This window comes from Notothenia rossii (genome assembly GCF_949606895.1).
Source record: "Notothenia rossii genome assembly, chromosome: 2".
Taxonomy (NCBI): Eukaryota; Metazoa; Chordata; class Actinopteri; order Perciformes; family Nototheniidae; genus Notothenia; species Notothenia rossii.
In genome coordinates, this window is record NC_136904.1 from 96017480 (window position 1) to 96035585 (window position 18106).

The 18106-nt window shown below is 45.9% G+C and overlaps 1 protein-coding gene across 1 annotated transcript; it reads left to right on the forward strand.

Annotated features, from left to right (window-relative positions):
- Positions 1-10122: 10122 nt before the first annotated feature.
- On the forward strand, positions 10123-11073 carry LOC307029807 (olfactory receptor 6N2-like; the record flags this gene model as incomplete). Its single annotated transcript, XM_079665891.1, has 1 exon — positions 10123-11073. One exon carries the CDS (start codon positions 10123-10125, stop codon positions 11071-11073), a length of 951 nt encoding a protein of 316 aa, XP_079522017.1.
- Between the last annotated feature and the right edge of the window lie 7033 nt (positions 11074-18106).

Genomic DNA, 18106 nt, shown 5'->3' on the forward strand with positions numbered 1-18106 from the left:
GATTCCTGCTCCTGGACCTCTGCATGTGTGTGTGCCTGTGAGCCTGGGGCCCTGAGAGCAGTGACTCTTTCGTTTTTACCTGCTTGTCCATTTGGCTATTCAAATGTTCATGAAAAGGACGGATTTCCGTCCATTTGGCTATCAGAATGTTAATGAAATGGACAGATTTAATGCGCTTATACCACTCACGCATGGTTTCAAACTGCTCTGGGTGTGCACCATCCGTGGAGTCTCCCCGCCTCTCAGAGACCTATTGCTGGGTAAAAAAGCCATGTGTACCGCCCCCTGGATCTCTGCATGTGTGTGTGACTGTGAGTCTCTGGCTACTGTCCACTTACCCGCATTATGAGGCACTATTTTTGGATACATTTTCTCATTTTCACCACTTTTCCCTGGGTAAAATTAGGTCTGTCACTTTGGGTGTGCGCCATCCGTGGAGTTTCCCCGCCCCGGACGTCCATTGCCTCTAAATAGGGGCAGCCTGCTCCTCTCTGGCTACTGTCCACATGCAAGCATTCTTCCAGGTAATGTCTCAGAGTCATTTCAAATGGTTTCAAACTGCTCTGGGTGTGCGCCATCCGTGGAGTCTCCCCGCCTTTCAAAGACCTATTGCTGCGTAAAAAAAGCCATGTGCTCCGCCCCCTGGATCTCTGCATGTGTGTGTGACTGTGAGTCTCTGGCTACTGTCCACTTACCCGCATTATGAGGCACTATTTTTGGATACATTTTCTCATTTTCACCACTTTTCCCTGGGTAAAATTAGGTCTGTCACTTTGGTTGTGCGCCATCCGTGGAGTTTCCCCGCCCCGGACGTCCATTGCCTCTAAATAGGGGAAGCCTGCTCCTCTATGGCTACTATCCACATGCAAGCATTCTTCCAGGTAATGTCTCAGAGTCATTTCAAATGGTTTCAAACTGCTCTGGGTGTGCGCCATCCGTGGAGTCTCCCCGCCTTTCAGAGACCTATTGCTGGGTAAAAAAAGCCATGTGCTCCGCCCCCTGGATCTCTGCATGTGTGTGTGACTGTGAGTCTCTGGCTACTGTCCATTTCCCCGCATTATGAGGCACTATCTTTGGATACATTTTCTCATTTTCACCACTTTTCCCTGGGTAAAATTAGGTCTGTCACTTTGGGTGTATGCCATCCGTGGAGTTTCCCCGCCCCGGACGTCCATTGCCTCTAAATAGGGGCAGCCTGCTCCTCTCTGGCTACTGTCCACATGCAAGCATTCTTCCAGGTAATGTCTCAGAGTCATTTCAAATGGTTTCAAACTGCTCTGGGTGTGCACCATCCGTGGAGTCTCCCCGCCTTTCAGAGACCTATTGCTGGGTAAAAAAAGCCATGTGCTCCGCCCCCTGGATCTCTGCATGTGTGTTTGACTGTGAGTCTCTGGCTACTGTCCACTTACCCGCATTATGAGGCACTATTTTTGGATACATTTTCTCATTTTCACCACTTCTCCCTGGGTAAAATTAGGTCTGTCACTTTGGTTGTACGCCATCCGTGGAGTTTCCCCGCCCCGGACGTCCATTGCCTCTAAATAGGGGAAGCCTGCTCCTCTATGGCTACTGTCCACATGCAAGCATTCTTCCAGGTAATGTCTCAGAGTCATTTCAAATGGTTTCAAACTGCTCTGGGTGTGCGCCATCCGTGGAGTCTCCCCGCCTTTCAGAGGCCTATTGCTGGGTAAAAAAAGCCATGTGCTCCGCCCCCTGGATCTCTGCATGTGTGTGTGCCTGTGAGTCTCTGGCTACTGTCCACTTACCCGCATTATGAGGCACTATTTTTGGATACATTTTCTCATTTTCACCACTTTTCCCTGGGTAAAATTAGGTCTGTCACTTTGGGTGTGCGCCATCCGTGGAGTTTCCCCGCCCCGGACGTCCATTGCCTCTAAATAGGGGCAGCCTGCTCCTCTCTGGCTACTGTCCACATGCAAGCATTCTTCCAGGTAATGTCTCAGAGTCATTTCAAATGGTTTCAAACTGCTCTGGGTGTGCACCATCCGTGGAGTCTCCCCGCCTTTCAGAGACCTATTGCTGGGTAAAAAAAGCCATGTGCTCCGCCCCCTGGATCTCTGCATGTGTGTGTGACTGTGAGTCTCTGGCTACTGTCCACTTACCCGCATTATGGGGCACTATTTTTGGATACATTTTCTCATTTTCACCACTTTTCCCTGTGTAAAATTAGGTCTGACACTTTGGGTGTGCGCCATCCGTGGAGTTTCCCCGCCCCGGACGTCCATTGCCTCTAAATAGGGGCAGCCTGCTCCTCTCTGGCTACTGTCCACATGCAAGCATTCTTCCAGGTAATGTCTCAGAGTCATTTCAAATGGTTTCAAACTGCTCTGGGTGTGCGCCATCCGTGGAGTCTCCCCGCCTTTCAAAGACCTATTGCTGCGTAAAAAAAGCCATGTGCTCCGCCCCCTGGATCTCTGCATGTGTGTGTGACTGTGAGTCTCTGGCTACTGTCCACTTACCCGCATTATGAGGCACTATTTTTGGATACATTTTCTCATTTTCACCACTTTTCCCTGGGTAAAATTAGGTCTGTCACTTTGGTTGTGCGCCATCCGTGGAGTTTCCCCGCCCCGGACGTCCATTGCCTCTAAATAGGGGAAGCCTGCTCCTCTATGGCTACTGTCCACATGCAAGCATTCTTCCAGGTAATGTCTCAGAGTCATTTCAAATGGTTTCAAACTGCTCTGGGTGTGCGCCATCCGTGGAGTCTCCCCGCCTTTCAGAGACCTATTGCTGCGTAAAAAAAGCCATGTGCTCCGCCCCCTGGATCTCTGCATGTGTGTGTGACTGTGAGTCTCTGGCTACTGTCCACTTACCCGCATTATGAGGCACTATTTTTGGATACATTTTCTCATTTTCACCACTTTTCCCTGGGTAAAATTAGGTCTGTCACTTTGGTTGTGCGCCATCCGTGGAGTTTCCCCGCCCCGGACGTCCATTGCCTCTAAATAGGGGAAGCCTGCTCCTCTATGGCTACTGTCCACATGCAAGCATTCTTCCAGGTAATGTCTCAGAGTCATTTCAAATGGTTTCAAACTGCTCTGGGTGTGCACCATCCGTGGAGTCTCCCCGCCTTTCAGAGACCTATTGCTGGGTAAAAAAAGCCATGTGCTCCGCCCCCTGGATCTCTGCATGTGTGTGTGACTGTGAGTCTCTGGCTACTGTCCACTTACCCGCATTATGAGGCACTATTTTTGGATACATTTTCTCATTTTCACCACTTCTCCCTGGGTAAAATTAGGTCTGTCACTTTGGTTGTACGCCATCCGTGGAGTTTCCCCGCCCCGGACGTCCATTGCCTCTAAATAGGGGAAGCCTGCTCCTCTATGGCTACTGTCCACATGCAAGCATTCTTCCAGGTAATGTCTCAGAGTCATTTCAAATGGTTTCAAACTGCTCTGGGTGTGCGCCATCCGTGGAGTCTCCCCGCCTTTCAGAGGCCTATTGCTGGGTAAAAAAAGCCATGTGCTCCGCCCCCTGGATCTCTGCATGTGTGTGTGCCTGTGAGTCTCTGGCTACTGTCCACTTACCCGCATTATGAGGCACTATTTTTGGATACATTTTCTCATTTTCACCACTTTTCCCTGGGTAAAATTAGGTCTGTCACTTTGGGTGTGCGCCATCCGTGGAGTTTCCCCGCCCCGGACGTCCATTGCCTCTAAATAGGGGCAGCCTGCTCCTCTCTGGCTACTGTCCACATGCAAGCATTCTTCCAGGTAATGTCTCAGAGTCATTTCAAATGGTTTCAAACTGCTCTGGGTGTGCACCATCCGTGGAGTCTCCCCGCCTTTCAGAGACCTATTGCTGGGTAAAAAAAGCCATGTGCTCCGCCCCCTGGATCTCTGCATGTGTGTGTGACTGTGAGTCTCTGGCTACTGTCCACTTACCCGCATTATGAGGCACTATTTTTGGATACATTTTCTCATTTTCACCACTTCTCCCTGGGTAAAATTAGGTCTGTCACTTTGGTTGTACGCCATCCGTGGAGTTTCCCCGCCCCGGACGTCCATTGCCTCTAAATAGGGGAAGCCTGCTCCTCTATGGCTACTGTCCACATGCAAGCATTCTTCCAGGTAATGTCTCAGAGTCATTTCAAATGGTTTCAAACTGCTCTGGGTGTGCGCCATCCGTGGAGTCTCCCCGCCTTTCAGAGGCCTATTGCTGGGTATAAAAAGCCATGTGCTCCGCCCCCTGGATCTCTGCATGTGTGTGTGCCTGTGAGTCTCTGGCTACTGTCCACTTACCCGCATTATGAGGCACTATTTTTGGATACATTTTCTCATTTTCACCACTTTTCCCTGGGTAAAATTAGGTCTGTCACTTTGGGTGTGCGCCATCCTTGGAGTTTCCCCGCCCCGGACGTCCATTGCTTCTAAATAGGGGAAGCCTGCTCCTCTCTGGCTACTGTCCACATGCAAGCATTCTTCCAGGTAATGTCTCAGAGTAATTTCAAATGGTTTCAAACTGCTCTGGGTGTGCGCCATCCGTGGAGTCTCCCCGCCTTTCAGAGACCTATTGCTGGGTAAAAAAAGCCATGTGCTCCGCACCCTGGATCTCTGCATGTGTGTGTGACTGTGAGTCTCTGGCTACTGTCCACTTACCCGCATTATGAGGCACTATTTTTGGATACATTTTCTCATTTTCACCACTTTTCCCTGGGTAAAATTAGGTCTGTCACTTTGGGTGTGCGCCATCCGTGGAGTTTCCCCGCCCCGGACGTCCATTGCCTCTAAATAGGGGCAGCCTGCTCCTCTCTGGCTACTGTCCACATGCAAGCATTCTTCCAGGTAATGTCTCAGAGTCATTTCAAATGGTTTCAAACTGCTCTGGGTGTGCGCCATCCGTGGAGTCTCCCCGCCTTTCAGAGGCCTATTGCTGGGTAAAAAAAGCCATGTGCTCCTTCCCCTGGATCTCTGCATGTGTGTGTGCCTTTGAGTCTCTGGCTACTGTCCACTTACCCGCATTATGAGGCACTATTTTTGGATACATTTTTTTCATTTTCACCACTTTTCCCTGGGTAAAATTAGGTCTGTCACTTTGGGTGTGCGCCATCCGTGGAGTTTCCCCGCCCCGGACGTCCATTGCCTCTAAATAGGGGCAGCCTGCTCCTCTCTGGCTACTGTCCACATGCAAGCATTCTTCCAGGTAATGTCTCAGAGTCATTTCAAATGGTTTCAAACTGCTCTGGGTGTGCGCCATCCGTGGAGTCTCCCCACCTTTCAGAGGCCTATTGCTGGGTAAAAAAAGCCATGTGCTTCGCCCCCTGGATCTCTGCATGTGTGTGTGACTGTGAGTCTCTGGCTACTGTCCACTTACCCGCATTATGAGGCACTATTTTTGGATACATTTTCTCATTTTCACCACTTTTCCCTGGGTAAAATTAGGTCTGTCACTTTGGGTGTGCGCCATCCGTGGAGTTTCCCCGCCCCGGACGTCCATTGCCTCTAAATAGGGGAAGCCTGCTCCTCTCTGGCTACTATCCACATGCAAGCATTCTTCCAGGTAATGTCTCAGAGTCATTTCAAATGGTTTCAAACTGCTCTGGGTGTGCGCCATCCGTGGAGTCTCCCCGCCTTCCAGAGACCTATTTCTGGGTAAAAAAAGCCATGTGCTCCGCCCCCTGGATCTCTGCATGTGTGTGTGTCTGTGAGTCTCTGGCTACTGTCCACATGCCCGCATTATGAGGCACTATCTTCGGATACATTTTCTCATTTTCACCACTTCTCCCTGGGTAAAATTAGGTCTGTCACCTTGGGTAACCGCACCACTCTCGGAAGTCTCCCGAGAGTGGACGTCCATTGCCTCTAAATAGGGTAAAATTAGGTCTGTCACTTTGGGTAACCGCACCACTCTCGGAAGTCTCCCGAGAGTGGACGTCCATTGCCTCTAAAGTGGGGTAGGGGCGGACTGGCCATCTATGTATTTTCTGGAGAATCACAGAACGGCCAGTCGTCAGCGGGCCGTTGACGGCCAGCACCGCCCTTCATTTTTTAAAACGGCATCATGTAAGTTGCGGCGACAGAGGTCCACAGTTTCCCCACAGGCATAGCTCAGTTAAAATAAAGCACAGCTATTGTGCAATACATTTGTCTTGCTTGTATATTTTTTGTTTATAAAAATGTCAGTTAAAGCTTAAAAGAATAAAAATAATTTTGTTGTCTAAACGTTTGACCTCTTTCTTTTACAATTTTGGAATCGAAATGGGGAATCGATAAGCGGAATCGGAATCGATACATTTCAAACGATACCCATCCCTAGGTATGGCCCTACAATATATTGTTCAAATATAGCATGATATGTCCCTTTTAAAATCAAATAAAACTCATCTACATCCAACTCACAGGTTTATCATTGCTTTGAGAAAAAAGATTATTAATTTACGCCTTTTTGAAGAGAAGATATTGTCATTTGTTCTGGGCATGTCATTTTCGAGCATGAGGCCTGAAAAACAGGCTCGGGGCTTAACAGGTTAAAAACGTAACATTAGCCACATGCTAATGCTAACCGGAAATGAAGAATTTTAAGTTAAAAGAGTGTGTGTGAACTTCCGGTTTTTCAGAATAAAACAGCTTTAATTAAAAGAGTATATTAAATCTAAATTACGCCATATAAACATTGATTTTAATTTCTTACAATGTTTACAGCAGGATAATTTAAAGAAGCAAACAGGTCAGTGTGTTAATGAGGTCACCTGAGAGCAGCTCGTTAACAGCTCTCATTAAGGCCGGAGCTCGTTAGTCCACAGAGTCCAAGCTGCAGCTCATTAACCACAAACATCATTTCATCATCTGCAGGATGTTTTTACCGCCCTGACCTCTGCCCTGCAGGCTTCACTTTATGTGAGTGACATCTCAGTACTTTAGGATGTACGTGTACTGTCTGAGAGCATGAGGGCCAATATGTAGTATGTTAAAATGCACTCTCAGTACTGGATGGTGCATCATACCGGTCAAACCAGAGGAAACGTAAAAAGTAAATTCACCAACGTATTTTGTCGTAGAAGCATTTCTAATTAGCTGTCTAACTTTGGCTTTTTTGTATTAAATGAGTGGAGTTGTCGTCTTTGTCCAGCACAGTGATGGAGAGAGGGGGTTGAGCTGCCAGTCAGATTACATTAGAGGCCGTAACGAGGACACAACGGGTATTTCCCCGCGGGACACGAAGAGCTGTCTCCTGGTGTGTTTTATTCATAATGAGTAATATTGCACAATGACCAAGAAAGACGGATGATTGAAATATAATAAAATGTCTCTGAGGATCATGTCCATCCCGAATAAGTGAAAGATTGTGTTTTTCTGGTTAATTAAATGTGTGCTCTGTCATGAATGTTAATTGGATGTCAGTCACACTGGATGTGCTCATGAAGGGAACAGATGCTAACCAGCGGCCCACAGCGCTGCACGTGTTCCTCCTTTAACACGTTTAGACTCAAAACCAAACATCATCCAGCAAATAGATGGATAATTAGACAATAGATGTTTTGCATCCATTCCCAGACAGTTTGAACCTTTCTATGCGGTGCGTGGTCGAGGATCTGTTTATTCTGACCTTAAGGGCTGCGAGGCCCTAAAGACACTGCTCCTGTATCAAATGCACACATTGATGCCACTAAATAACACAATGAAAATAGAAAGTATTACAAACAGAACCGTCTTCTTAAGAGTTACATTTAACTGGAATTAATTTACATTAATTATTAACATATACACAAATATTCAACCTCTAAAATTACCATTTTAAATCAGCATTGCTCTGCACACTTACCAAAGAACAGTTCAAAGCAACTACATGATTAGTGACTTTATCCTTTCCTTCAAAGCCGTGCTTTGTATTGGTCGGGCGTATCAGAACATCTTAAAATGTGTGTGTGGAAATCTCAGTTCAACCCATATCGACCCTAAATAGAGTCTATGTTAAGAAAGAGAAAGGTTTTAACATATATGTAGTTTTTAGTAAACATATGACAAATATGTGAGGGTGAGGAAGTCAGAGCATCGTCCGATGAGCCGGGGCCCAACTTAACCCCTGTGTGTATCTGATACCTGAACATATTACTAACATCAAACAAAGCACTGAACTAATCAAAGGAACACTTTCAATATTTACTATTTTAAGATGTTTGTCTGTTTTACATTAACTTGACATTGCCTTCTCAGAACCTGCCATTCCAAACAACAAGATATTTGTGATTGGCCGATGACCTTTAATGAATATATAATGATCTCCACGGAGGAAGAAGGATGGTGATAAAAGCAGCAACACAGCTTCAGGTTCACTGAGAGGCTGTCTCTGTCTGTACGTGCTTCATCATATCTACATTAATGTTATATTAATGTTTCACCAGCTGGACTCAGGTCAGTTTCTCCTCATGTTCACTGAGAGGCTGTCTCTGTCTGTACGTGCTTCATCATATCTACATTAATGTTATATTAATGTTTCACCTGCTGGTCTCAGGTCAGTTTCTCCTCATGTTCACTGAGAGGCTGTCTCTGTATGTACGTGCTTCATCATATCTACATTAATGTTATATTAATGTTTCACCAGCTGGTCTCAGGTCAGTTTCTCCTCATGTTCACTGAGAGGATGTCTCTGTCTGTACGTGCTTCATCATATCTACATTAATGTTATATTAATGTTTCACCAGCTGGTCTCAGGTCAGTTTCTCCTCAGGTTCACTGAGAGGCTGTCTCTGTCTGTACGTGCTTCATCATATCTACATTAATGTTATATTAATGTTTCACCAGCTGGTCTCAGGTCAGTTTCTCCTCAGGTTCACTGAGAGGCTGTCTCTGTCTGTACGTGCTTCATCATATCTACATCAATGTTATATTAATGTTTCACCAGCTGGACTCAGGTCAGTTTCTCCTCATGTTCACTGAGAGGCTGTCTCTGTCTGTACGTGCTTCATCATATCTACATTAATGTTATATTAATGTTTCACCAGCTGGTCTCAGGTCAGTTTCTCCTCAGGTTCACTGAGAGGCTGTCTCTGTCTGTACGTGCTTCATCATATCTACATCAATGTTATATTAATGTTTCACCAGCTGGACTCAGGTCAGTTTCTCCTCATGTTCACTGAGAGGCTGTCTCTGTCTGTACGTGCTTCATCATATCTACATTAATGTTATATTAATGTTTCACCAGCTGGACTCAGGTCAGTTTCTCCTCAGGTTTCGTGTTCACGTGATAATCTTTCTGTCTTTTCCTGATTCATTATGAAACTAAATATGTACTTTATATTAATGCTGTATATATTAATGTTATATAAATTGAAGTTAATGTTTAAACAGGTGGATTCAGGTCAGTTTCCCCTCACGTTTCGTGTTCCTTGTGCTAACGTTAATTTAATATTTCATTTATAAATTTTATTTTGAAATCATAAATGTTTCTTACATTATTGTTATATATTCACGTTAATGTTTTAACAGCTGGACTCAGGTCAGTTTCTCCTCATGTTTACTGAGATTATGTTTCTCTGTTTTCATGATTAATCATATATTAACATTCTTTAAATGAATATTATAACTATTAATGTTCTGTGTATATATTACCATAATTGTTTTAACAGCTGGTCTCAGGTCAGTTTCTCCTCATGTTTCTCATGTTTCGTGTTCACATACATTCAATGGTTCACTGTGGTGATGCATAATGTTTTATGTATTAATATTTTAACAGGTGGATTCAGGTCAGTTTCTCCTCATGTTTCGTGTTCCTTGTGATTGTTCTGCTGGTTTATGACTAATTTCACATATTAATCTCATGTTTCTCATTTTTCGTGTTCATTGCGATGATGCTTTTGCCTGTTTCTGATTCATGATAGATATTTATCATTGACTTATACATTAATGTTAAAGCAGATATTTTAGTATCTGATTAATTATCTGTGAATTCATATTCTATGAAGACACGTTTTAAATATGAATGTTAAATAAATGTGTGTTCTAAATATTCCAGTTTCCTTATTACTACTGTATATGTCAATGTGATATAAACTAATGTTATATCCTTTATTTAGATGTTAACAGGTTGGTGAGCTCTGTTGTTGTTACTGTTGTTGTTGTTGACCTGAGGTCACAGCGTGTTGTTTGTTGGGGTCTCCTCATGACGTCAGCAGGGTTTAACGTGACCTCGTCCCTGACGCTGGTCGGTTTCTCCTCGCTGTCTGGCCACAGCTCGCTCTTATTCTTCGTGTTTTTGTTGCTGTACCTCTTTGTGTTGTTCAGTGACTCTCTGGTGATTTATATCATCTGTTCGCAGCGAGCTCTTCACCGGCCCATGTTTGCCTTTGTGGCATCATTTCTGCTGAACTCTCTCACAGTCGGCACACTGATTTATCCTAAACTTATGTCAGATCTGTTGCTGTCCGGCTCCGGCTTGGTGCAGGTCTCCCGGACTTTTTGTCTGTGCCAGGGTTTCTTTGTTTCCTCTCTTGGTGGAGCTAGCTTCATGCTATTGTCGGCCATGGCCTTTGACCGCTACCTGTCCATCTGCCACCCGATGCACTACGCTGTGCTGGTAACTCCTGCCAAGGTGGTGCTGATGCTGCTTCTCTGCTGGATGCTGCCTGCTATTCTAGTGTTAGTCTCAACGCTGCTGGCTAGCCGCTTACCGCTCTGCAGGGCGCAGCTCGACAGGGCCTACTGCGACATCTACAGCATTTTGAGCCTGAGCTGCGGTGGTGCTGCAGCGCAGCTGAGTGGAATTTACATTCTGCTGATCGTCACAGCTACCGTCTTCCTGCCTGCCGCCTTCATGCTCTTCTCCTACGCTAGGATCCTCTTCATCTGTCTGCGGCGCTCACGTAGCTTCAGCAACAAAGCTCTACAAACCTGTCTTCCTCACCTGCTCGTCTTCTTTAACTATTCCATCAGCGTCTACTTAGATCTGATGCTTCGCCGCCTGCAGAGCAACAGAGAATCTGACTCCACCCTCATTACCTCCATCCTGATGATGCTAGTACCCACTGTACTGAACCCCGTGGTGTACGGACTGAAGTTAAAGGAGGTGTTAACGCATGTGAAGAGGCTGCTAAGCTGCCGCAGAGACAGCTGATCCCAACACTGTTTGATTGCCCCACACAAAGGTCCATGTAGACAGAAGCACTTGGTGCACATCAGGAGAAACAGTGCGGCCCATATTCAGTTGATCACCACGAACATAACTGAGAGCGGGAAAGATTTTCTAGGCCTCCTTCTCGGCTCCACGTCCCCATGAGCCATCCCCAAGAGGGTCCCGTCTCCGTCCTCCCCTAGAGGGTCCCGTCTCCGTCCTCTCCAAGAGGGTCCCGTCTCCGTCCTCTCCAAGAGGGTCCCGTCTCCGTCCTCCCCTAGAGGGTCCCGTCTCCGTCCTCTCCAAGAGGGTCCCGTCCCCGTCCTCCCCTAGAGGGTCCTGTCAACTTCTATTTCTGATCAAATATGAATAGGTGACATTAAAGAAAGTACCAAAATGTATGAACAAATACAAAAACTAGAAATTAAAAAGTATAAATACGGAAACAAAATATTAAGAATACTGTCAATACCGTTCCGGTGCATAATATGTTTAAGGTACTAGAAGATTGTTTACTTATGTTAAACGTATATTTGAGGTTTGCATTTCTAAGGAAAAGGTTCCCAGAATTCTTCAAACATATTTAGTCTGTTCCTCAAATATTGTTACAGACAGTGACATTCCCCATCAGGGGTATTCCAGCATTTGAGGTGGTCTACTAGGGGCCGTGGTGGTTGTACAGCCTGACCGCTGCAGGAAGGAAGGGCCTGTGGTATCTCTCTCTGAAACACTGTGGAGCAGCAGCCTCACTGAAGGAGCTGTGGTATCTCTCTCTGAAACACCGTGGAGCAGCAGCCTCACTGAAGGACCTGTGGTATCTCTCTGAAACACCGTGGAGCAGCAGCCTCTCTGAAGGAGCTGTGGTATCTCTCTCTGAAACACCGTGGTGCAGCAGCCTCACTGAAGGAGCTGTGGTATCTCTCTCTGAAACACCGTGGTGCAGCAGCCTCTCTGAAGGAGCTGTGGTATCTCTCTATGAAACACCATGGAGCAGCAGCCTCACTGAAGGAGCTGTGGTATCTCTCTCTGAAACACCGTGGTGCAGCAGCCTCTCTGAAGGAGCTGTGGTATCTCTCTCTGAAACACCATGGAGCAGCAGCCTCACTGAAGGAGCTGTGGTATCTCTCTCTGAAACACCGTGGTGCAGCAGCCTCTCTGAAGGAGCTGTGGTATCTCTCTATGAAACACCGTGGAGCAGCAGCCTCACTGAAGGAGCTGTGGTATCTCTCTCTGAAACACCGTGGAGCAGCAGCCTCACTGAAGGAGCTGTGGTATCTCTCTCTGAAACACCGTGGAGCAGCAGCCTCACTGAAGGACCTGTGGTATCTCTCTGAAACACCGTGGAGCAGCAGCCTCACTGAAGGAGCTGTGGTATCTCTCTCTGAAACACCGTGGTGCAGCAGCCTCACTGAAGGAGCTGTGGTATCTCTCTGAAACACCGTGGTGCAGCAGCCTCACTGAAGGAGCTGTGGTATCTCTCTCTGAAACACCGTGGTGCAGCAGCCTCTCTGAAGGAGCTGTGGTATCTCTCTATGAAACACCGTGGTGCAGCAGCCTCACTGAAGGAGCTGTGGTATCTCTCTGAAACACCGTGGTGCAGCAGCCTCACTGAAGGAGCTGTGGTATCTCTCTGAAACACCGTGGTGCAGCAGCCTCACTGAAGGAGCTGTGGTATCTCTCTCTGAAACACCGTGGTGCAGCAGCCTCTCTGAAGGAGCTGTGGTATCTCTCTCTGAAACACCGTGGTGCAGCAGCCTCACTGAAGGAGCTGTGGTATCTCTCTCTGAAACACCGTGGTGCAGCAGCCTCTCTGAAGGAGCTGTGGTATCTCTCTATGAAACACCGTGGAGCAGCAGCCTCACTGAAGGAGCTGTGGTATCTCTCTCTGAAACACCGTGGTGCAGCAGCCTCACTGAAGGAGCTGTGGTATCTCTCTCTGAAACACCGTGGTGCAGCAGCCTCTCTGAAGGAGCTGTGGTATCTCTCTCTGAAACACCGTGGTGCAGCAGCCTCACTGAAGGAGCTGTGGTATCTCTCTCTGAAACACCGTGGTGCAGCAGCCTCTCTGAAGGAGCTGTGGTATCTCTCTCTGAAACACCGTGGTGCAGCAGCCTCACTGAAGGAGCTGTGGTATCTCTCTCTGAAACAGGTATCTCTCTCTGAAACACCGTGGAGCAGCAGCCTCACTGAAGGAGCTGTGGTATCTCTCTGAAACACCGTGGTGCAGCAGCCTCACTGAAGGAGCTGTGGTATCTCTCTCTGAAACACCGTGGTGCAGCAGCCTCACTGAAGGAGCCGTGGTATCTCTCTGAAACACCGTGGAGCAGCAGCCTCACTGAAGGAGCTGTGGTATCTCTCTCTGAAACACCGTGGAGCAGCAGCCTCACTGAAGGAGCTGTGGTATCTCTCTCTGAAACACCGTGGTGCAGCAGCCTCACTGAAGGACCTGTGGTATCTCTCTCTGAAACACCGTGGAGCAGCAGCCTCACTGAAGGAGCTGTGGTATCTCTCTCTGAAACACCGTGGAGCAGCAGCCTCACTGAAGGAGCTGTTGTATCTCTCTCTGAAACACCGTGGTGCAGCAGCCTCACTGAAGGAGCTGTGGTATCTCTCTCTGAAACACCGTGGAGCAGCAGCCTCACTGAAGGAGCTGTGGTATCTCTCTCTGAAACACCGTGGTGCAGCAGCCTCACTGAAGGAGCTGTGGTATCTCTCTCTGAAACACCGTGGAGCAGCAGCCTCTCTGAAGGAGCTGTGGTATCTCTCTCTGAAACACCGTGGTGCAGCAGCCTCACTGAAGGAGCTGTGGTATCTCTCTCTGAAACACCGTGGTGCAGCAGCCTCACTGAAGGAGCTGTGGTATCTCTCTCTGAAACACCGTGGTGCAGCAGCCTCTCTGAAGGAGCTGTGGTATCTCTCTCTGAAACACCGTGGAGCAGCAGCCTCACTGAAGGAGCTGTGGTATCTCTCTCTGAAACACCGTAGAGCAGCAGCCTCACTGAAGGAGCTGTGGTCCAGCAGGGAGGACAGCTCAGCCATGTGATAGTTCTTCTGGTTTTGCTCTAGCAGCTTTGTAAATAGTGAGTTGTATTAGAGATCATTCACAGCTACACTGAGTTGATCAGATGGATTATAGTATCCTCTGTTAGTGACTGCAGGAGGACATATGACTATAACATCTCATATTAGGAAGTGCAGCTGCATTCATTGTTTCTTTATCAAATGCAGATTGTTTGAGTTTATATCTCTCTGTAACTAAAGTGCAAAGTCATCTTCATGGAGCTAATGTACTACCTCTCCTCTTATAAATGTAAAAAATGCTCCAAACTTACTGAAACTCTCTAAAACATGTCGAACTAAAACCTCCAGACTCAGGGACAGCTTCATCCCACAGGCCATAAGACTGTGAAACACCTGCACTTTGAAACAGCATCCATAACATTAATCTGGCTGCAACTTAGAAATTATTGATCTAATATATCATATTCCAATCACTTGTATATATACTCTTATTGCACTATTTTATTATTTTACTTTTTGTATTGACTTGCACTATTTTTTCTGTGTATCTGTGTTATTGTGTTGCTCTGTTGGAGGAGCCTGTGACCTCAGATTGTCATCGTCATAACTACACCGTACTTATGTACACATGACCAATGAAAGCCTTGAACCTTGAACATAGCACCATGCCTACACACGGTAACATCACGTCCTGACCTGTAGAGAGACAGTAAAGTGGAGCAGGGATTCAGTTAACCCGCCTAACAAAGGACAAAGGTTCCACATGTAAAGAGTACATAAACAATAAATGTCTTTTATACAACATTTACATTTTTCCAGTATTTTTAATATTGTGTGTTATTTGTGATATTGTCTTTTATGCTGTAGAAATATTCAGTGGCGATCCTAGAGTCGGTGGGGGCCCCAGGCAGAGATGGGATCGTTACTCTAAAAAAGTAATATACTTATTACGTTAAAAAAAAGTAATATATGACTTTACTTCGTTTCTCTCTACATAAAGTAACTTGTTACTCCTTATATTACTTTTGCGTTACTCAGCAACAGCCTAGCCAAAACAAATAAGTTAGGCCTACATGTGCACACATATAACAATTAATTTTTGCAATAAGTAAGACATAACACAAGTTAATAACGGTAAAGATTCTAGTTTTTGCTGCATGTTCGGAGTCTGCACTCACTCATCATCATCACTTTGGGTTCAGGGTCTTTAGCTACTAGCTTGGTGTTAGCATGTTGCCTCTGCAGGTGCTTGGAGAGGATTGATGTTGTTGTGTTTGCAGCAGAGCACCTTACCGACATTCCTGTCCTTTCTTCTTACAAATAAAAAATAATGGGCATACCTCCACCCCTCGAAAGTTATACCTGTTGATGTCTCTGTTTCAGTCTGCAGCTCAACCCCTGAGATAGCTGCATGTGGACAAGTCGCGCAACTGTTACGCAAATATAAACCTGCAGTGGAAATCCCTCCAGTGACTTGAAATATTTAAAATGTTAAAAGTTAGACCATCACATTTACCAATCTTATCTACCCCTGGAACTAGCTAAACTGGTTATAAATGTTTATTATTTACTGTCATGTCGGGTCACTCATTACTGGATCAGCGAGCTGCATGAGACACAGACGGGCTGTCAGGAGAGAGAGACAGGCTCTGCTTATTAAAGAGCAATTTGCAGGTTAGACACACCAGTGAATACATGTGTAGGAAAATGATGAATAAACTAGATTTTCAAAAATATATACAGAAATATACTCTACGGTGGCATCTGGCATCGTTTTTGTAAGACATTTTTACTTCCACATAAAAAAGCCTCCCCACGTGACCTCCCGCGTGTGACGTAACATGGGGGAGAGCGGCCGGTCTAACGTATGAATAAACATGGATCACAATGCTAGTTTTGACACATAAGAGGTTGAAAATATATATTCAAATGTATATGATTATAATTATGAGCCTGCTAGGCATCCAAGAGACCAGGAGCAGCCAAGGATTAGAAAAAATAATGGCCATCAGAGAGAAATGGAGCTTTGGTGTGAGGAGAACCAGTGGAGAACCGGGCAGCTATCTTGGTGAGTGACCGGCGTTAGCTACAGAATGTTAGCTAACGTCACATCACAACATTGTGAAGTTAGCTATCATATATCAGGCAATAACTAAAGTAGCATTGATAATATAGTAACGTTACTGGCAGGACTGTTGATACTGATCCATAACAGAAACTAATGCGCAAGTATCAGCCGTATCTCGCGTTACCTAATGCAACTCCACACTACGTCTTGCGGTGGTGCGTACCGGAGGTGAGGGAATGCTCCGGTTTTGGGACTAAATGAACATGGGATCACTCCGGTCATTGTACGTACTTCGTCTCAATGGAATATTAACGGTCAGACTGAATACAACATCGACCCAATTTCTCCAGTCAATGGCGGGAGAGTTTTGAAAGTGACAAAACACTGTTCCACACATTTAAAAACACTTAAACAATTAAACAATGTTTACCCATGCACCTTCCCTGGCTTGTAAAATGCGGTGATGCGCCCTGTAGGTATCCTACTATTTAAAACATGCATACCCAGGATTCAATCACTTTTCCTGATTGTGAAGCATTCTGTTCTCTGGGTGCGCTCTGTGGGGTCTCGCAGCCCGCTCCTCTCTGGCTGCGCTCTGCCTCTATTCACAGCACTTTCCCCAGGTTTCAGAGACTTATTGCTGGGTAGAAAAGCCATGTGCATCACCCTGAACCTCTGCATGTGTGTGTGCCTGTGAGTCTGAGACACAAACAGCAGTGACTCTGCGGTTTTTAACCTTCTTGTACATTTCGTGAGTCAAATTTTAACTAAATGGACAGATTTCCGTCCGTATCAGCAGCTGTTGAATTAAAAACAGTTTAATGCACTTTTAACACTCATGTACATAGTTAATATGGTTCCCTAACACAATGCACATAGTCTGGAGCTCACTGGGGTCCTGCATGTGCTTTAATCAGGCGTTTTAACAGTTTTTTCCATGAAAATGATTTTTATTCACTATCATGGGGCTATATAAATCAAATTCCGGGTAATTCGGAGCACAATTGTACCTTTTACTATTTAAATATATTTGTATTATATATGTTTGGGCTATAAAAGTGACATTTTTGGGTGATTTTGTCAGATTATGGAGCTTATCCCACAAATCCTGGAGGTTCCTGGCCGATTTTGGGAGCTCATAGGCGGCCTGCTATGCGCCCCCACCCGTGGAAAGAAGAAGAAATGAAAGAAAACGGTCAATTATATCTTAAAATAATCAAATATGAAGTTTTCAAACATTCTCGAAGAAACGACTGAGTGCCAAAGGAGAAGGGGCTCCGAAAAGCTCAACCCTTCGGCGCTTTTGCCCGAAGCCCCGGACACTTTTCCACCCCCACCCCGTTGCAACTTACAACGGAGAAGGGAATCCAAGCCTCCCCTACTCCGTCCAAAAAATTCATTCATCATTTTCAGACTACTGTCTGCACGAAATCGGAAACCCGGTTTTTGAGAGGACTCAGAAAAAAAACGACTGTGTAACATCATGGAGGAATTCATCCGCTCCATGTGCACTCTGGCTCGGATACATTTGTTGCCCGGAGACCCCCCAGCATGGTTCTTACCAAACTTTAAGTTTTTGAACTGGCCTCTGGAGGAATGTAAGGGGAGTTGCCAGGGGACTCTACCCGCATTATGAGGCAATATTTTCGGATACTTTTTTAAATTTTCACCCTTTTTTTATGGATGAATTATTTTATTTATTTTAACTTTTTGCTCAATTTCACCCAATTTTGGCCGCCGCCGCCTTGCCTGGAGGATAGGACCGAGAGATGACAGACTCTCTTGTGGGGTCATGAGGCACTATTTTTGGATACTTTTTTTTCATTTTCACCCTTTTTCTATGGATCTCCAACAAGTTAACTCAGACTTTTTTCTGATTTCTCACTGATCGAATGGCAAATGCGACCTGCCATCAGAGGGCCTCCGCCAGCCCGGCCTCGTGCCGGT